Below are 21,832 nucleotides of genomic sequence, written 5' to 3' on the forward strand. Positions count from 1 at the left end.
TTTCTGCTTTTCATTTCTTTGTAAAAACACTGCAGCCAGATCAGTTCTTAGGTTAACATCAATCTCAACATATTTTAATCCCTTATTATTTTAAGAGGAATATTTAAGCACGTTTGAAATGATTTTGTCTCACATAAAAAATAACCTTCTGAAGCAACTTAGATTTGCTATGGAAACAACTGCCCGTTACTTGCTCTAAACTTTATTGGATTATGTTGGCATAACTTTCACTGAGTTGTTTGCAGAAAGAAATAATTGTCTTATTATTATTATTTCTATCAGCTAAGGAAATGAAATAATAAAGGAATAATGACAGGGCAATTAAGGTTATTAAATATTCCAAACTTCAGATGAACGAATCCCTCAAATAGGTGCTGAGTGATTTTTTTTCTAGAATCCTTCTTTATTGATACTGTTCACCTTTTGACTTGTTTTGTAATTCTAAGTAGCAAAAAAAAACAAACAGACTTTTGAACAGTTTTCTTGTGAGAAGGCAAATAAGTTTTCTCTGATGCCTAATAAGGAGGCATTAGAGAAAAATGAAAATGAATTTGTCACAATGACATCTAGTATAAAATTTCTTGAGTTAAGAAGAATCACTGTCTGGAATGGGGTGGGGCGGGGGTGGGGGGCTGCTGCACAGGATTGAAGTAAACTGCAGAGAGTTTTAAGCTTAGTCAGCTCTATCATGGTTACTAGCCTCAGTAGCATCCAGGACATCTTCAAGGAGCGAAGACTTAAAAAGGTGGCGTTCATCATTAAGGATCCCCCAACACCCAGGTCATGCCTTGTTCTCACTGCTACATCAGGAAGGAGGTACAGAAGTGTGAAGGCACACACTCAGTGATTCAAGAACAGCTTCTTCGCCTCTGCCATCTGATTTCTGAATGGACATTGAACCCATGAACACTACCTCACTACTCTTTTTATTTCGCATTTTTAATTACTCATTTAACTATTTAGTATACATATATACTTACTGTAATTCAGTTTTTTTCTGTTATTATGTATTGCATTGTACTGCTGCAGCAAAGTTAACAAATCTCACAACATATGCCGGTGATATTAAACCCGATTCTGATTCTGATATTTAAACTTCTTGAAAGTGAACTCTTCAGAGTTTGCACAATTTTCCATGACCCTTTCTTTGATATTTCTGATTGACATGGCTATGCTTTTTGAAATCTAACTCTGCATATTTTCTTTGCTGAAACTGCATATGACAGTGGTATTTCTATTATTGTGCAGTGCTCTGCTTTGTGCAGTTTAAACAGTCAAAGTTCTTACTGGGCTGTGTCTGAGTCATAACAGGGACATGTGGAGATGAATCGTTTCCCTCCAAATTACCACTGTGACATCTGGTAAGGAAGGCCAGTTATGAACATTTCATCAATCAATATAATTCTAACAGGGACAATAACGAGGACAGTTTTAGGCTAAATCAATTTTCTTTCAAAAAATACAAAAATAACTGCAATTATATTTTGTTGGAATATCATTTATAGAACTAATAAAAATAATTTATTCTCTACTGTATTGGCAGCAATGATTTTTCTCTTAATTGCGTTTCTAACAATCATTCCTTACTGTTCCAATCTTGAGGTACATTAGATAATAAATTACTGCCAGTGTTATTATCCTATACATGCTCTGCATACTTATATCAAATTCTTCCGTCTTTTACTTTAAAAAAGCCTATAACTTGGCTGCAAAAACATTTTCTCTGAAACAGATTTTCTCTAAGCAATACTATCTAAACACTGGCAGTAATTCAGCTATTTGTCTACTCATGAAGAAGAACAAAAATATCTGGAAAGATACAGAACGTTTTTCAACATCCAGAATTTAAAAAAAAAACGAGGTTAACATATCTTACCTCTTTCTGTATTTCCTGGAATTTTCAGTTTCTTTAACTTTCCTGTTTTTGTTTATTTTATACTACTAAAGACCCATTATTTACTCCTTTGTGGTGATAAATATATGACTAGTCAAAAGCCCCTGGATAAAATGAACCATTATTAAGCACTTAGATGTTATTGATACAGTCTACATGCAACACTTCTCTTCATCAGATTGGAAGAGGCAGCCGTCAGTAGTCAGGAGAAAGAGGGTTGTTTATCTGACTACACAACTCTTTCTGGGATGTTTAAATTTAAAAATTGTCTTGGAGGATAACTTAAGTCAGAAGGCTACAAGGTTTTTTTTAACTCAATGGGTTATTAAAATATTAAAAATGCATGCTATTAGAATATCAAATTACCACTGCAAGAGGCTCTTGAAGTCAACATTTTTGAGGCAATAAACACTAAAGGAAAATATTATAGGGCATTAGAAAAGAGCAGAGAGATGAGAGTAAAGCAGATAATTCTTATGAAAAGAAAATGCCAGTACAGCATGTTATTATCCCATGCTAAACCGATTAAAACACATTATTTTAAAAGTAGCGTAAAAAGTCAATTAATACCATTAAAAGTTGCTACTTCAACCCTCACCAACTTTATCATTACAGTGTATTACTGAGGACGCTGATAAATGTCATCATTCTGTCTGATATTTTGGTTCTTAACATAGTAATTACAAATGTATTACGAGGAAGTAATTATATTGTAAAGAACGACAAAAATTTATGCGACATGAGACAAATAAAATTTGTTGCAGTATCCGAATATAAATATCTTAATAAACACTTTTTTAATGACAGTGACAAAAGTATATGGCATATTGCAACCTTAAGCGTAGTTTTTTATACATTTAGAGGACGTAGGAGAAAGAAGTGCGAGAAAAAATATTTGATGTCCATTACAGGGGTAATATTAACTACCTCACCCCCTGGGTTTAAAGCTCAGAAAAGTCCTTATCCACTCCTTCTATCAGATGCTGATTGGTAATAGGTGACTATTCCAATAACCAAATGAGCCGGGTCTTCCTGCCAGATGCCTTTGCTGCACTTTGTAGGCCAGAAGGAGAGAGATTCTTTTTGCCAACCATAACTTTCAAACACCCAGTACTGAAAGTCAGCAGCATATTTTGCCATCAAAGTTCACACTCTATATTGGTCAATCACCTAATGAGCTGGCTGGGGTGACAGGGACATTGTAAACTAGGGCACTGCACACACAAAATGCTGGAGGAACATCTAAGGAAATGAATAAACAGTCGATGTTTTGGACCAAGACCATTGTTCAGGACTGGAAAGGAAGGGGGAAGATGATAGAATAAAAAGGTGGGAGGAGGGGAAAGATGATAACTGGAAGGTGGTAGGTGAAGCCAGGCGGGTAGGAAACGTAAAAGGTTGGAGAGGAGAGTGGACCATAGGAGAAAGGGAAGGAGGAGGGGCCCAGGGGGGTGGCGATAGGCAGAGAGGGGCCAGAGTGGGGAATAGAAGGGAAGGAGAGAAGAATAGAAGGGTGAGAGAAATATTTTTTACCGGAAAGGGAAAATCAATATTCGTATAAACACACATAAAATACTGGAGGAACTCAGCTGTCCTGCTGAAGGGCTTTGGCCAGAAACATCGACTGTACTTTTTTCCATAGATGCTGTCTGGCCTGCTGAGTTCCACCAGCATTTTGTATGTGTTGCTCAGACTTACAGCATCTGCAGATTTTCTCTTGTTTGTTAGTATTCATATCATCAGTTTGGAAAGAACTAGGTCTTTGATTCATTTTAGCTCTGAAAATATGCATCCAAAACTGACCTTCCCTGCTTCAGGTTATTAATAGACATGAGAAGTCTACCTTAAATTGCTGAACTGCCTGGAGGGAGCCATGAGGAACAAGATTACTCCACTTGGTGCAGTAGGGATGTGATGGAATTTAATAAACCATCTGTTTTGTACCTCAACAATTTGTAAAGATAAGCTTAGTGGACATCAGATCAAATTTTGTCAATCTCTTTTCCTTCAAGAATATTTAAAGTGTTCTAACCCACAAGGCTGAAAAGAAGTGAGATTATTTGAATTATGTTCATTTGGCCAGTTTGAACTTGATTGGCCAAAAGGAGTCTGTCCATCTCAGTAACTTCCGAAATGCTGAAGATTGTACACCTGTGGAAATGTGTACTAGCAAAGTCACAAAATGTACTTCCACCAGGTGAGTTCAAAGTTCAAAGTAAATTTATTATCAAAGTACACTACCTTGAGATTAGTTTTCTTGCAGGCATTTAGAGAAAAATAAAGAAAACAATAAAATTAATGAAAAAACCATAAATGACAAAAACTGACAAACAACTGATATGCAAAAAGAAGACAAAATGCATAAATAATAAACAAGGTAAGTAAATAACATTGAGTTGTAGAGTCCTTGAAAGTTTGTCTACAAGTTGTGGAATCAGTTCAGTGTTGAAATGAGTGAAGTTATCCACGTTGGTTCAGGAGCCTGATGGTTGTGGGGTAATAACTGTTCTCTGGTGGTATGGGTGAGGCGCCTGAAACTACCTTCTATTTAAATCAAAAGATTGTATTGATATTGTATAAATATAGCTCCTTATTTGTAAGACAGATACTATTGTTTGAGAACAGAAATGAATAAAAATGGTTGCGGCATCAAGTTTAAAGCTAATAGTTTAAAAAATGGGCATTTAATCTGTTGTTACTGAAAACAGAATTTGAGGTGTACTAATCAAGTTTACAAGATATTTATGGGAACTAATAAAATAAATCCTAAAAAGTTTTATTACCAATAAGTACAGGTTAAAAACCAAAGCTGTGAAAGAGGCTCATACAGGACAGCCTTTAATCTGTGTAGGTTATTATAATATTCTGATGCAGAGAGAACATTTTCTTTATTTCCATACAGAGATTATAGTTATTTTTTAAATAAATGTAATGCAATGGAACAGACAGTACAGAAAGTTTAATTGTGGACAGTGTAGGCGGTGAACATTTAGTGATCAAGTTTAACTATTATTTCTAGTACTTGTTGCCAAGACTATTTATTTCCAACCGATTTAATGTCCCAAAGAACCATGGGCTCTCATCTGATCCACTTTAAATTCTCAAAGATGACAATGTGCCTGTTCTATCTGCTTGAATTGCTGAGGGTGGAGTTTTTTAGTGGAGAAGTGGGGCTATTGAGATGATGCTGCAAGGCAGGATACCACTGCAATTGGAAAGAAATGTGCAGAATATCAGGTAATTAAATGTATAATAAATGTGAGAGAAAATACTCCACAGTTTCAACTTCAGGAAAAAGAATTAATTAAATTAATTAAATTAAACAACTAAAGTAATTCATGATGTGGTAAATCTTGGTTTCAACTTAGCTATGATGTGAGTAAATCTGATGACCATAAGAGTGCCAATGAAATATATTGCATATACAAGGACAATTAGGGATAGTATTGAAAGAAAACTGGCCATTAAAAGCAAACCTTTGATTTTTTTCTTTTTGTATTTAAATATTGCAAAAAATGGCTTGATTTTATGGAGAACATTTAATTAAATCTTTATCTCGAACAGGCTATGTGACATGGAATCTTTAGTAGATTTTATATGCCCTTCTTATAGGGTCCTTCCTCATAGGATAGTTCTGTTATTAATTCTTGCGATTGTGCCTGGTACTGGATTAACATGGACAAATCATTACATTTATGACAAGATTAGAAACCTCCTGTAGGTTAAAAGGAAGATTTTGATAACTGTGTGAGATTAGTGCCTGTATACATTTTTAATTATTAAATTTGTTGGTGCAACCTATTTAAACACCACTGTCAATATGAGAGTGTTCCAATGACCAACACTAAATAACCATGGAATTAATACTCTTTATTGAGGTGCAATCTCTTTTTTTAATGATTACTCCACTGGAACAGTGCAATTAACACTATTGACCAATCACCTCCCTTTTGAGGATTAAGTGCAACAGTCTTTCAATCATATAGTCATATAAACATCCAGAATCACAACACTTTTCTGCTCACTAAGTCTGCTTTGTTCATCAACCACTATTTATATTAATCGTACAAGAATTCATTTCTGTTACTTTCCCTCACAGTCTCATCAATTGCCCAAGTTTTACCTGCTTGTAAGCGATGAACAATTTATATTGGCTGATTAACCTAGCAACCCATGCATCTCTGCGATGTGGGTGGAAACCGGCAGAACCTGAGGAAATCCACATGGTCAATTGGAGAATGAGCAAACTCCACACAAGTACCACTGAAGGTGAGGATCGAACCTGGCTCTCTAGTGCTGTGAAGCAACGACTCTGCTACCTGCACCACTGTGCTGCCCATGGAACAATTTACATGAGACTGATTAGGGCTTCTGCTGCTGATTTGCACAATTACTTGCGGATCCAAAAAGGAAGTTTATTAAAATGAAATCATCTGCATAGTTCTCAGTAGGGTACCCTTTCCTAATTAAGTCAAGCAGTCAAAGAGTTTAAATCTCAACAGTTGTTAGGTTCATGTGGTTAAAGAAACTTGACTCGCAATAATTTACTATTGGCCATATTGAAGAATGGAATTCAAATATGAGGTAAAATTCTTCTCTCTAAGTTTAACTTCTGCACTTTTTACCAATGTGTAATTCACAACCCTATGCCCAAGTTTGTTCAGAAATACTGTGAGAAAAACTTCCTGTTCTATCCAACAAGAAATTTCCTACTGATAATGGAATAGCGTTTTGATTAAAAAGCTGAAGTTCTGAGACAACTCAATGCATTGGCAAAACAAGTCTCTTCACTCGGGGGACAGGGAGAAATAATTTTTTTATCAGTCTAGTTCCACTGAAGGAATGTCTTAGCACAGCGGCAAATGCAAAGATACACAGAATTTGAAAGCGGATGGGCATTAATCTAATAACACACAAATCTTTAGGGATTCTTTTCTAGCCTCATGAGGTCTGGCAATCCCATTTTGAAGGTTATTATTTTATATAAGTGTGATGGTTAACTTTCATACATCCTTACAACATATAAAGAAAGATTTTAAATGTAACCAAAAGCCATGAAAATTACTGAGTTGGGGATGCTTGCATTAACTTCTCAGGTTTACAGTTAAGTCACTGCACACCCCTACAAGATAAGCAGACAATATCCAGCTGATGTGACATTTTTAACCTTTATTCTAATTAGTTTCAATTAAGTTACTCATTCAAAATGCATTCTATATTGCTCAGACATAATAAATGCCAAATGTTGGTTTGGAATTCTGTGATAACCCTTTGAGGATTAGAAAAGAGTTTTCCACCTTGAAAAGTGTAAGAAATTAGAAGATAATTGCAGTATCAGGATCACTGGGTTTCTGCACGTTATTATAAAATTTGGAGCTCTGCAGAATATTCCTGTTTCTTCACAAGTTGATTATTTCTGTTTGGCAGAGTTCTTCAGCTTTGCAGCAATACAACAGAAATCCTTAAAGGGTTTAAAATACTGATTGGTCTTTTGGGGAACTCAGAAAGCTGAACAATTAGATGCGTAAATTATTTTACTTATCTTGCAAATTCAAAAAAATAACAAATTGACCCAAATACACTTTGGCTACAATACATTATCACTTCTGCACACAGGAAAGATCAAAATCTCACTGTGTGCCATAGACATGGACAAATTCAGAGGGTCTTTATTGAGAATAGTGGCAATTGCCATAGAATAAAGCTTTAAAGAACCACAAAAGCCAGATATTACCTTTAGCTTTTTTACCTAATTACAGTTGTTCACAGACGGATTTTGTAGCATACACCAATAGAGCATTTAATTTCTTAGAAATAACTTTAGCACTTTGTATTAATTTTATTAGTGACATGTGCACCACATGATGATATACAACAAAGCCCATGTTACAGCAAAACACATTTTGAAAATTGATGTTCCTTATTTTAACAAACATACAACTAGTAATGTGCAGGAAACCACGAAGTACTGAAGGAATGGTTTCTTTTAGAAATCAACTGCTGAACATTCTATGCTTAGCAAGTTGAAACAGTATAAATGATGAAATATTTTGATGTTATCTTTTATTTATAAGCCTCTCTGCAATAAGTATGTTTACACAGCATACTAGGTCATTCTGTAGTACTACAAAATGTGCTAGATTAGGCCATGAAATCAGTAGAGGAGTTTACAGTGGGACTCACTTACAGCTTTTGATCCTGTTTGAGAATTTTTATCTGGAAATTTCAAACATTATTTTAAGTCGTCTGCTTATAATCATCAACAAATTTATTTTGTATTTTAAGTTTGTTCCACTGTGTACAGGTTAACCGAATAAATATCTTATTTCCTTGAATACAAACGACTGTCTTTATCTTACAGAGCAAAACTTAATCTCACATGTACCTACTGAGCTTGGTAAAGGCAGCAGAAAAATAAAACACAAGAGCATACAACCAATACGTAAAGAGTTGCTTTATGCAGGAGCTTTGGTGGTAACTTGTGATTGGTCCTTTCAAGTTTTTAATTTTGGAAAATCTGGTAAATTTGGAACCATTGATTTATTAGACTTTAGACAACACAAATGTGATTTACTTTAATAAAAATACACAGTGATAACCTTAAGGGCCTGGGAGCTGCTCAGATGTGAACCATTCACACCATATATCTCTGAAAAGGAATCTTTTTCAATAATGACCAAATTCATGTTAAATCCAAATTGTAGCTCTTCCTGTTCCCTCATACAGCTCGATGGCTAAAGTGATTGATTCAGCTAAAACCTTTCACTTCACTTTCTTGATAAATAGCAACCCAAATCTAAAAACATGAGCTGGGTGTATTCATGTCCCAAGATCGCAGATCCCAGCACATCAATTTAATCTAGAAACTACTCAAGTTTAGCTACATCTCATTTTCAAGCCAGGATTTGTGCTTGCTCCAAAACAGTTTTGTTAGTTGGAAGAGCGTTGATTTTTATGATTCTGTTTAGGTTTTCAGTAGCAAACAATAACTCTATGTACAAAGTGTATTCAAGGACTTTGTTCTATTCAAGGAAATACAGTATTCTGCACATCTACGTACAAGGGCATCTGGTTATCTAAAAACAAAGCAAGAATATTATAATGTTTACTATAATTCAACCATTTTCCCTCAGCAAAATATATTGTTGGTTAAAACCCCATCTGGGTTGCTGAGGGGAAAGGTTAAGCAATAAACTACAGCAGAGCAGAATCTGATTATGCAATGATCCATATTTTAGACATAATTATTTCAGTGTATTGACACAAAATATAGTTTTTTAAAACCATGTCTGACAGAATAGCAATTGAACATTTTTTTATCTGTACCCACCAAAGCATTTACTTTGGTTTGTCGCTCGGTCCACAAACACTTTTGAGGAGATGACATTACCAAAAGGCAGGAACATTTGCATGAGCTCAGCATCTCCAAACTCCTGAGGAAGGTGATAGATAAAAAGGTTGCAACCCTCTGGACCTGCAGAGAAATGATTGCACTGTGTTGAAAAGATGGGCAGATTCTACAGAAATGGAAGTCAGTAAAATAAACAGCTCAATTCCTAAGCCTGTTTCAAAGAAGAGAGCAAAAAAGTACATTAAGAGCTCTACATTTCTAAGCATCAGTGAGAGATACATAATGATGTTTGTCAATTCCCAAACCTTATTATAATACACAACAGACATCAAAAATCCTATGGTAAGTATTGTGGCTTCAAAGTTTTATTGAAATATTGGTCTCTCAGTTTATTAGTGAAGTTCAAAGTATATGTTTGTCCTTTAATCAGTTTATGTGTATCGATTTTTAGATAAAAAAAATCTCACAAAATTCACAGCAGGGATTCAAAGCAGAGAACTCCAGTCTTTGCCTGATCAGTACTTTGGCAGCAGCATCCAAAGATATGGGCTCAAAGACTATCTATACATTTCTGTACTGCCACTGTGCTATTTGGTGTAGTTTGCATCTCATCCGTCTTTGTCACAGAAGAATTTGTTCAAGACAGGGTTAGTAGGAAGCATTATATCTCTGTCCACTGCATACCTCTTATGGAGGAGATAAAGTTATATCTTCACTTTGAGGATATCTTATATTGTGCTGTGAGGGATGACCATTGTCTTGACCTTTGGGACCGATTCAGAACAAATCAATTCAAAATTGGGATATCTGTGAGGCATTTGGCATTAGGAGTATTCTACTACCATCTTTAACCTCATTATATCTTTCACTCTAACCATCCAGCCAGAAAACCAAGCCTCCTTCAATGGAAACTGTAGAGGACTATGTCAGGAACAGCGTCAAGCTCAAATTGAAAATGAAAGCCTAACTAATAAAACTATAAGATTACATGTTTCAAAATTACAACCTTTTCTGGTTCCCCTCTTGATCCTAAATCATGCCTTGGTTACCGCTGTCCAATGCTTATCTGGCTGCCTTCCCTTAACCAACTGATTATAAACTTAAGGCCATCTAAAACTCCACTATTGGTAACTGTTCTTGTTCGCATATTCTCCCCAAAGCGTGCTGACAAGTAAAAGCTTGATGTTGAACTTCTATTTTTGTTTTCAAATTCCACGGCTCTTAATCATTCCCAAGGTTAATCCTTCTAACGTTACTAGTTATGACTTCAGCAGCCTAGTTCCCAAACTCTGGAATTTCTTTTTTAAGCCTTTCATTCTCTTCCTCTCACTCTCTCCCTCCCCTTTAAGATGTTCCTTAAAGTATTCACCATGGCTTTGATTATTTCAACTTTTTTTCATCTTTGTGTCGCAGTATAAAAGTTTATTTGATAACTATCCTGTATAGTTTTGAAAAGTTTTACAGTACTAAATGTGCTTTGACAGTTGCTGTTAATGAGCACTTAGCTCAATGGTTATGTATATGTGGTTGTGTACAATATGAACTAATTGAGAAGTTTGAATGGTAAGTAATATAATTTGCCACAATAATTATTTTCAATCATAACTAACAATGCTAAATATATTTTTTTCCAAAATGCATCAAAAATTAATTAAGCTTTCTGGTGATCCTGCTGTGCTATTTTCATATTCAAATCAATGTCAAAACTTTAAACAAACTAGTCCATCTTGCAGCTGAGTGGTCCACTTTCACTTCAATAAAATGCATTACTCTTGGATTTGTATGCAAGATAGAAGCTTATCATTTCTTCTTTTAAATGGTAAACTGAACATTAATGAATATGTGCTAACCAGTATTCCTCTGCCTAATGTGTAGACTCATTTGCCAAGCTTGAATTTCTAATGTGAATGCAACTTTTTCTGGCAGAATAGTGATCTCTGTGACATTTCTCTGCAAATAAAAATGTGAAAACATACATGACATTGTCTGTAAAATAAATCTTTAGTTCCATTCACCAGCCCTGTTATTAACCTTTTTGTAGGCTTACAGCATCTTACAGCACACTAACGTTGTGTAAGGACCTAGCATTTTTAGAGCTAATTATTTTCCAGAGAACCTCCGAATTGAAGCAAAACTTCTATCACAAAATGCATCCTATTAGATTAGCCAACTGTCGCAATGTAGAAAATGCAACCAAACTGTAGTGTAAGACAAAACTACATCTGGACTGTGTGATGCAAAGCTGGAATAACAGTTTTGTATTTAAATATGTTAATTGATCGTAATTGCTCCTGGAGTACTGGTTATAGTAAAACTGGCAAGTGCTATGTTCCTGAATTGCTGAAGGAGGTACAATAACATTATTAATTCCACTCAGTGTTGCAGTATGATACCTCCCTTGGCTTTCAGGTACAAAGAACCTTTAACAGGAAATGCAAGAATTGTTGTCTGAGAGGTGACGGATTGGTTAATGCTATACGTACAGATCCTTTCAAAAATAGATGTTTCAGTTCAAAACTGAAATTCGGTTTTGCTAACAATTTCTGTTTCTTTTCCATATTTTTCTTCACGTTTAAGTAGCAGTGCTGCAGTTAATAAGAGTGGATGGGTAATGTTATGAAAAGTGTGTCTAAATTTGGGGGAGGATATTGTGAAGTAAGTTAGACTATTGTGAATAATTAAAAATAGCGTGGAATGGTATTTGAACACAATTAACAGAGCTGCATGACTCACAGAAATGTTTTACGTTTGGTCTGCAGTAAAATCATTTTCTCAGTGTTTCCAATACTGACCTCCATGAAAAGGTTGCACTTACCTTCTCCAGTACCACTCTATGGCTTAGCCAGCTGTCAAAGTTTTCAAAATACCATGAATGTTTCTGACATTCAGAAACATTCAAAAACATTATAAAACTATTTAGAATTGACTATTGAACAAATTAAAATATATTAAAATTTATTAAAAGAAACAAACTGGATTACAGTACTTTAAAACATAGTTAAATAAACCAAACTGCAAGCTGTGAGGTAATGTTGAAACTCTATAAAACTGTGACTGAACCATACTTGGACCATGTTTAGTCCTGGTTGCCCCTTCATAGGAAGGACGTGAAAGCTTTAGAGAGGGGGCAGATGAGATTTACTAGGATGCTGACTGGATTAGAGAGCATGTTTTATGGGGAAAAGATTTGAGTGAGTTATGAATTTTCTCTTTGGAGTGAAGGAGGATAAGAAGTGATTTGATAGAGTTGTACAAGATGACAGGAGACATTGATAGAGTGGACAGCCAGCATCTTTTTCACAGCTGAAATAGCTAATATAGGAAGTTTAATTTCAAGGTGACTGGAGGAAAGTATAGAGTGGATATCAAAGGCAAGTTTTTACACAGAAAGTGGTACAGGCAGATGCATTGGAGGATCTAATTGAAACCAAAAGAATATTGAAAGGCCTAGATAGAGTGGATGTGGAAAGGATGTTTCCAATAGTGGGAAGGTCTAGGACCACAGGGCACAACCACAGAATACAAGGACGTCCCTGTAGAAAAGAGATAAGGAGGGATTTCATCAGAGTCTGTAGAATTCAATGCCACAGATGGGTATATTTAAAGTGGATGTTGATAGGTTCTTGATCAGTAAGGACATCAAAGGTTATGGGTAGAAGACAGGAGAAAGGAGTTGAGAGGGATAATAAACCAACAATAATTGAATGGAGAACAGATTTGATGGGCTGAATAGCCTAATTCTGCTTCTATATTGTGTGGCCTTATGGTACCACATTTGGGACATTTAAGAGACTCTTAGTGAGGCACATGGATGAAAGAAAAATGGAGGGGTAGGAGGGAAGCATTAAATTGATCTTGGAGTAGGTTAAAAGGTTGGCACAGCATTGTGGGCCAAGGGGCCTGTACTGTGCTGTACTGTTCTATGTTCGAAACTAAGCAGAATCACAAACTTGCCTTAAACCTTTGCAGCAGCTCACCACCACCAAGTCTGACACACAGGATCTTTAAAGTGGGATCCCAGTGTAAGTGGCTGGGATCTGCTACACCCTCCTCTGCTGAACTCTGCGAATCCAGCTCCTGGCAAGCTCAGGGTTCGTATGGAAATCCCAAATGTGCCAACACTCCTACATTGAACTTTTGTCATTTCACTGCAAGATCCACTGGATACATAAAATAGGGCAACCTGTAGTTGATGACATGGTTACTTATTTTTGCAGTGACTGCAAAATACAATTACAATATTTAATCTACAAATATAATATGGAATCTCTTATCTAATTAAGCAGCCTAACTTTAGGTCGTGGTTATATCATGAAATTGCAAGCCACAAACATATTACAACCGGACATTCAGATCCTCTTGCGCACGCCGATGGAAAATGAAAGACCCAGTCATGACCCAGTCAGGTTCTGAACTTAAAGAGGGGTGACTTTGAAGGTATGAGACGTAAATTAGCTAAGATAGACTTGGCAAATGACACTTGAAGGATTGACGGTGGATATGCAATGGCAAGCATTTAAAGGTTGCATGGATGAACTACAACAATTGTTCATCCCAGTTTGGCAAAAGAATAAATCAAGGAAGGTAGTGCACCCGTGGCTGACAAGAGAAATTAGGGATAGTATCAATTCCAAAGAAGAAGCATACAAATTAGTCAGAGGAAGTGGCTCTCCTGAGGACTGGGAGAAATTCAGAGTTCAGCAGAGGAGGACAAAGGGCTTAATTAGGAAGGGGAAAAAAGATTATGAGAGAAAACTGGCAGGGAACATAGAAACTGACTGTAAAAGCTTTTATAGATATGTAAAAAGGAAAAGACTGGTAAAGACAAATGTAGGTCCCCTACAGACAGAAACAGGTGAATTGATTATGGGGAGCAAGGACATGGCAGACCAATTGAATAATTACTTTGGTTCTGTCTTCACTAAGGAGGACATAAATAATCTTCCAGAAATAGTAGGCGACAGAGGGTCCAGTGAGATGGAGGAACTGAGCGAAATACATGTTAGTAGGGAAGTGGTGTTAGGTAAATTGAAGGGATTGAAGGCAGATAAATCCCCAGGGCCAGTTGGTCTGCATCCTAGAGTGCTTAAGGAAGTAGCCCAAGAAATAGTGGATGCATTAGTGATAATTTTTCAAAACTTGTTAGATTCTGGACTAGTTCCTGAGTATTGGAGGGTGGCTAATGTAACTCCACTTTTTAAAAAAGGAGGGAGAGAGAAACCGAGGAATTATAGACCAGCTAGCCTAACGTCGGTGGTGGGGAAACTGCTGGAGTCAGTTATCAAAGATGTGATAACAGCACATTTGGAAAGCGGTGAAATCATCGGACAAAATCAGCATGGATTTGTGAAAGGAAAATCATGTCTGACGAATCTCATAGAATTTTTTGAGGATGTAACTAGTAGAGTGGATAGGGGAGAACCAGTGGATGTGGTATATTTCGATTTTCAAAAGGCTTTTGACAAGATCCCACACAGGAGATTAGTGTGCAAACTTAAAGCACACGGTATTGGGGGTAAGGTACTGATGTGGATGGAGAATTGGTTAGCAGGCAGGAAGCAAAGAGTGGGAATAAACGGGACCTTTTCAGAATGGCAGGCGGTAACTAGTGGGGTACCACAAGGCTCAGTGCTGGGACCCCAGTTGTTTACAATATATATTAATGACTTGGATGAGGGAATTAAATGCAGCATCTCCAAGTTTGCGGATGACACGAAGCTGGGTGGCAGTGTTAGCTGTGAGGAGGATGCTAAGAGGATGCAGAGTGACTTGGATAGGTTGGGTGAGTGGGCAAATTCATGGCAGATGCAATTTAATGTGGATAAATGTGAAGTTATCCGCTTTGGTGGCAAAAACAGGAAAATAGATTATTATCTGAATGGTGGCCGATTAGGAAAAGGGGAGGTGCAACGAGACCTGGGTGTCATTATACACCAGTCATTGAAAGTGGGCATGCAGGTACAGCAGGCGGTGAAAAAGGCGAATGGTATGCTGGCATTTATAGCGAGAGGATTTGAGTACAGGAGCAGGGAGGTACTACTGCAGTTGTACAAGGCCTTGGTGAGACCACACCTGGAGTATTGTGTGCAGTTTTGGTCCCCTAATCTGAGGAAAGACATTCTTGCCATAGAGGGGGTACAAAGAAGGTTCACCAGATTGATTCCTGGGATGGCAGGACTTTCATATGAAGAAAGACTGGATGAACTGGGCTTGTACTCGTTGGAATTTAGAAGATTGAGGGGGGATCTGATTGAAACGTATAAAATCCTAAAGGGATTGGACAGGCTAGATGCAGGAAGATTGTTCCCGATGTTGGGGAAGTCCAGAACAAGGGGTCACAGTTTGAGGATAAAGGGGAAGCCTTTTAGGACTGAGATTAGGAAAAACTTCTTCACACAGAGAGTGGTGAATCTGTGGAATTCTCTGCCACAGGAAACAGTTGAGGCCGGTTCATTGGCTATATTTAAGATGGAGTTAGATATGGCCCTTGTGGCTACAGGGATCAGGGGGTATGGAGGGAAGGCTGGAGCGGGCTTCTGAGTTGGATGATCAGCCATGATCATACTGAATGGCGGTGCAGGCTCGAAGGGCCGAATGGCCTACTCCTGCACCTATTTTCTATGTTTCTATGTCCCACCTTTCAACATTTTCACTGGAAGGTAATCTGCCAAACCTGGACTAATTTTAGATTAAGCAGCTGCCATCTGGGCAATCAATGCCAATTTGAACGGGGTAGTACAGTGTCACTCTTGGACTACAACAGTGTCCTGGTTTCTGGCATCGCCTTAGTAATGGTGGACCAAAACGAGATGTTAAAATATATGAAGTTGAGGAACATTCCAAGTCATTGTACTTGTACTTTTGACCCTCCAAAACTTGGACCTGTAATTAACTGAAGGCCTTATGCTTGATTAGAGTTTCTCCCTGAGGTCTTTTGTCATATCTCAATATCAGCATATCTTCTTTTGTTTGTCTATTGTGTGTAATGAATATAATGAAAAACTTACCCTCTCTCTGTTGCTGGGGTATCATTGGAGGTGGCTGTGGAAAGGCTTGACTAATCTGGCCATAGGCGGCAGGATAGGCAGCTGTAACACAGAGATGGTGTTTCATGTTAGGGTTTTGTATAGTCACATTTAACAAGCTAAATGTTCAAAAGTGAAAACCCATTTAAAATATACGTAATATTTACCAGTGACTTTAGCATAGTATTCATTAAAGATTAAAGTCTACCTTTATTTGTCACATGTACATTGAAACATTTAGGGAAATGCATTGTTCTTTAATAGCCAACGCAGTCTGAGGATTGTGCTGGGGTTATGCAAGTGTCGCTACGCTTCCTGTGCCAGCATATCGCGCTCTCAATTTACTAACGTTAATCTGTATGTCTTTGTAAAGTGGGAGGAGACTGGAGAAAACCCACACAGTCATGGGGAGAACGTACAAACTCCTTAGAGACAGTGGAGGGAAGTGAACTTTGATCACTGATTGCTGGCACTGTAATAGTTTTACACTAACCACTACACTACTCATCTCTGATTTGATCATTGTGAGTGTGTTTCATAGGTCAGCTGATTTATTTAGTCTTACAAAGGTGTTGATAAACAATCTCAGTGATTCATCAGTACCAGTGAGTGACAATAATAACTAATTGCTTTTGTGTCTAATTGGAAATCACCTTTCAAAATATTTAAGTTAGGCTAATAGCAACAAAGCAAGTTTTTGATAATCTCCAAAGAAAAGCATGACTTATGACCCACCATGAGAGGCAGCAGCTTTTTTGCTAACACACATCTGAACCTAGCTCATTAAAAACTTTTTCATATCAGGGAAATGCGATTTTCCTGCTAAGCAAATGGAAATCAATACAAAATAAATGGCAGCAGACAGTGACATTTCAATATGATAATATTTCCCTATGTGAAAGTGCTATAATCATTAAAGGTCTGGGTAAAATTATGGTTGTTACAAAACTTTAAACATCAACAAGATTGCGAAGATCAATATGGTTATCTGTGGCCTTTATCAATTGGTCTGGAAATGCCTGGGTTTCTCTTCCCATGAAGCTTCTGTAAGTAGCCATAGCTTTTGTTACGTATGACAGAAAACAGATAGCTGATTACACAATCATTATACACCCTACCTAACTTTCTTCTACAATAAAGCCAAATCAGTCAAGTAGAAATCAGTGGTTAGCTGTAGTATGTTATTGACTGTAGTATGCCATCAGAGAATAGTTAAATTCTCCCGAAGCAGTGTTTACTTTCAACCACAGGCAAACTCTTTGAATTATGTTGTTGTTGCTCCATTACTAAGAAGTAAAGATCACTAATGAGAGAAGGACTTCTCCTTTTCACAGCCCCATCTCTGTTCTTTAGTTACTGCAGCTACAATTAGCTAACAGTAACATGACAGAGATCTAAACACCAGAACATTTGTGTTGCTGAGATATATCCCAGGATGCACTGGGACACATAATCCGTGACGTAACCTGGGGTCATAGGATGTTTCGGGTATTTCAGTGTCGACCCGGCCAAGTTTGATCAGGCCCTGGATTGTGTCCCAGTAGCATTGGTCCGTGGGTCACACCTCTTGATCCACAGCCATCTGGAGGCTCGCTCAGCAGCCTCTGTGACGGTCTTGATGGCTTTTTTCTTTGCAGCTCCCATAATGCTAAGGAGAGGGTCCACAGTGAACAGCCAGCAAAACCTCTATAGGCTCACATTATGCCCTCCACACCTGTTCCAGCATTGCTCCACCAGAGGCATCCGTTAGTCTTGCAAGACCATGGATCTACGCCTGGAAAGTCTTCACTCTCCAGGGTGCAGGCCTGGGCAAGGTTGTATGGAAGACCAGCAGTTGCCCATGCTGCAAGTCTCCCCTCTCCATGACACCAATGTTGTCCAAGGGAAGGGCATTAGGACCCATACAGCTTGGCACCAGTGTCGTCACAGAGAAATGTGTGATTAAGTGCCCTGCTCAAGGACACAACACGTTCCCTCAGCTGGGGCTTGAACTCACGACCTTCAGGTAGCTAGTCCAATGCCTTAACCACTTGGCCATGGGCCCACATAACTGCTCCACCAGCTCCTGGTATTTGGCTCTCTTATGTGCAAATGCCTCCTCAACCTGGTCTTCCCAAGGAACTGTCAGTTCTACCATGACCACCTGCTTCGAGGTTTCTGACAGAATGTCCATGTCAGGCCTCAGTGATGATGATGTGATGAAGTCAGGGAATTTTAATTGCTTGCCAAGATTGACATTCAGTTGCCAGTCAGATACTGTGGCGAGCAAGCATTATTCCAACAATATCTGCTATAGTTGATTGGTTCACTTCAAGTGACTCTCTGATTTGGTTAATTGAAATGTTGAGATTTCAAGATTCAAGATTATTTAATGTCATTTCCAGTACACAAGTGTAAAGGAGAACGAAATAATTGTTACTCTGGATCTGATGCAGCACAAACAACACAATAAGATAAAGAACACAATAATAAAAAACACACAATAGATTGATTGTAAAGTACAGTATGTCCATAGAGTATATTCATTATGTATATTAGAGTCTGTACATAAGGTGACTGACAGAAAATGATAAAGCTGTGGTGGTGGGGAGTGTGGTAGAGTGGGTTAGTGGGTGGAGGCGTTGATCAGTCTTATTGCTTGAGAAAAATGCTTTTGAGTCTGATGGTCTTGGCAAAAGTTTGGAAAGATTACTGTTATTTTGATAGCAACACACACAAAATGCTAGAGGAACTCAGCAGATCATGCATCATCTATGGAAAAATAAACAGTTTACTTTTCTGGCCGCAACCCTTCTTCAGGACTGAGAAAGAAGGGAGAAGATGCCAGAATCTAAAAAAAAGTTATTTTGCTAATTCTTCAGTACTGTGGAGAGTATAATTTTTTGCTGGGAAGCTCACACATAACGAATGACAGAGCCAACCAGCCATTTCTCCAGCCAACCCTTTGAAAGACTGATCCAGTTAGTTCTTGTCTTTTCCCTAAACCTCACAAACTTTTCTTATTTCAAACATGTATCAAATTCCCTTTAGTAATAGTAATTAAAGGACAAACACATACAGATTTTATTCAAACCCCAAATTAAAAGCTGCTGATTTAAATTTGTTCCAGTTTAATTGATGCCCTAAGTTTCAGATTTGTTACAACAGTCAGCAGACTTGTTAAATTGCCTTGAATTATGGTGACATAAAAACATAAACATCACTGAAGCAAAAAGTTGTTGACAAGGGTTGTTATGATAAATTATTGTTTTTGGTCAACAGTGATGCTCCTGGGTTCAGCATGAAAACCACTGAGCTCTTTTTAATGACTTAGATTGAGTGCTTTGAATAAAATTTTAAAATTTATAGATTATATTATACGGTGTTGTGGTAAACAGTGAGGAAGATAGTAGAAGACACAGATAGGCTAGTGGAGAGTGTGGATAAATTGAAGGTAAAAATAAACATAGAGAAACGTGGGATGATACATTTTGGCAGAGAGAAAAAGAGTTGAGGATATTGACTAAATGCATGGCTGAGAGACGGGTGCAGGGGGCAGGGCTTCAGATTCTTGGATCATTGGGATCTCTTCTGGGGGAAGTATGACATGTTCAAAATGGACAGGTTACACCTGAACCCGAAGGGGACCAGTATCCTGGCGGGATGGTTTAATAGAGCTGTTAGGGAGGGTTTAAACTAATTTGGCAGGGGGATGGGAACCGGAATGATGGAAGGGGAAAACAGAAATAAATCTAAGATAGTGAGCAGTAAAGACGTCAGGAAAGACAGGCAGGTGATAGGGCAAATTTGTAGCCATTGGGATGAGTTGCAGTGCAATAAAGCTGCAGTGAAATCAAAGCGAAAAGTACTAAATACTGGTCTTAAGGTTATACTTAAATGCACGCAGCATAAGGAATAAGGTGGGTGATCTTGTTGTACAGCTACAGATTGGCAGGTATGATATTGTGGCCATCACTGAGACCTGGCTAAAGGATGTATGCCTCTGGGAACTGAACGTCCAAGGATACACGGTGTATCGGAAGGATAGGAAGGTAGGCAGAGGGTGAGACGTGGCTTTATTGGTAAGAAATGATATTAAATCATTAGAAAGAGGTGATATAGGATCGGAAGGTGCAGAATCTTTATGGGTTGAGCTAAGAAATCGCAGGGGTAAAAGGACCCTGATGGCAGTTATTTATAAGCCTCCAAACAGCTGCAGTGATGTGGACTACAAATTACAACAGGAAATAGAAAAAGCTTGTCAGAAGGGCAGTGTTATAATAATTGTGAGGGATTTTAACCTGCGAGTGGATTGGGAAAATCAGGTCGGCACTGGATCTCAAGAGAGAGAATTTGTAGAATGTCTGCGAGATGGCTTTTTAGAACAGCTTGTTGTTGAGCCCACTAGGGGATCAGCTGTACTGGATTGGGTATTGTGTAATGAACCAGAGGTGATTAGAGAGATTGAGGTGAAGGAACCCTTAGGAGGCAGTGATCATAACATGATTGAGTTCACTGTGAAATTTGAAAAATAGAAGCCGAAATCTGAAGTGTCAGTATTTCAGTGGAGTAAAGGAAATTATAGTGGCATGAGAGAGGAACTGGCCAAAGTTGACTGGAAAGGGACATTGGCGGGAAAGACAGCAGAGCAGCAGTGGCTGGAGTTTATGCGAGAAGTGAGGAAGGTGCAAGACAGGTATATTCCAAAAAAGAAGAAATTTTCGAATGGAAAAAGGATGCAACCGTGGCTGACAAGAGAAGTCAAAGCCAAAGTTAAAGCAAAGGAGAGGGCATACAAGGAAGCAAAAATTAGTGCGAAGACAGAGGATTGGGAAGTTTTTAAAAGCTTACAAAAGGAAACTAAGAAGGTCATTAAGAGGGAAAAGATTAACTATGAACGGAAGCTAGCAAATAATATCAAAGAGGATACTAAAAGCTTTCTCAAGTATGTAAAGAGTAAAAGACAGGCGAGAGTAGATATAGGACCGATAGAAAATGATACTGGAGAAATTGTAATGGGAGATAAGGAGATGACGGAGGAACTGAACGGGTATTTTGCATCAGTCTTCACTGAGGAAAACATCAGCAGTATACTGGGCACTGAAGGGTGGCTGGGAAGAGAAGTGTGCGCAGTCACAATTATGACAGAGAAAGTACTCAGGAAGCTGAATAGTCTAAAGGTAGATAAATCTCCCGGACCAGATGGAATGCACCCTCGTGTTCTGAAGGAAGTAGCTGTGGAGATTGCAGAGTCAATAGTGATGATCTTTCAAAAGTCGATAGATTCTGGCATGGTTCTGGAGGACTGGAAGATTGCAAATGTCACTTTGCTATTTAAGAAGGGGGCAAGGAAGCAAAAAGGAAATTATAGACCTGTTAGCTTGACATCGGTGATTGGGAATTTGTTGGAGTCGATTGTCAAGGATGATGTTACAGAGTACCTGGAGGCATATGACAAGATAGGCAGAACTCAGCATGGATTCCTTAAAGGAAAATCCTGCCTGACAAACCTATTACAATTTTTTGAGGAAATTACAAGTAGGCTAGACAAGGGAGATGCAGTGGATGTTGTATATTTGGAGT

The 21,832-nt window shown here is 38.0% G+C and overlaps 1 protein-coding gene across 1 annotated transcript in view; it reads right to left on the reverse strand.

Annotated features, from left to right (window-relative positions):
• The window catches only part of celf4 (CUGBP, Elav-like family member 4), a 1,368,200-nt gene that overhangs the window by 42,580 nt on the left and 1,303,788 nt on the right, over positions 1-21,832 (reverse strand). Inside the window, exons 11-12 of the mRNA XM_072252349.1 lie at positions 16,253-16,333; positions 9,225-9,368 (exon numbers count right to left, since the gene is read on the reverse strand). Coding sequence (XP_072108450.1) covers positions 9,225-9,368; positions 16,253-16,333 — 225 coding nt within the window. The remainder of the gene's footprint in view (positions 1-9,224; positions 9,369-16,252; positions 16,334-21,832) is intronic.

Source organism: Mobula birostris, chromosome 3 (assembly GCF_030028105.1).
Source record: "Mobula birostris isolate sMobBir1 chromosome 3, sMobBir1.hap1, whole genome shotgun sequence".
NCBI classification, from domain to species: Eukaryota; Metazoa; Chordata; class Chondrichthyes; order Myliobatiformes; family Myliobatidae; genus Mobula; species Mobula birostris.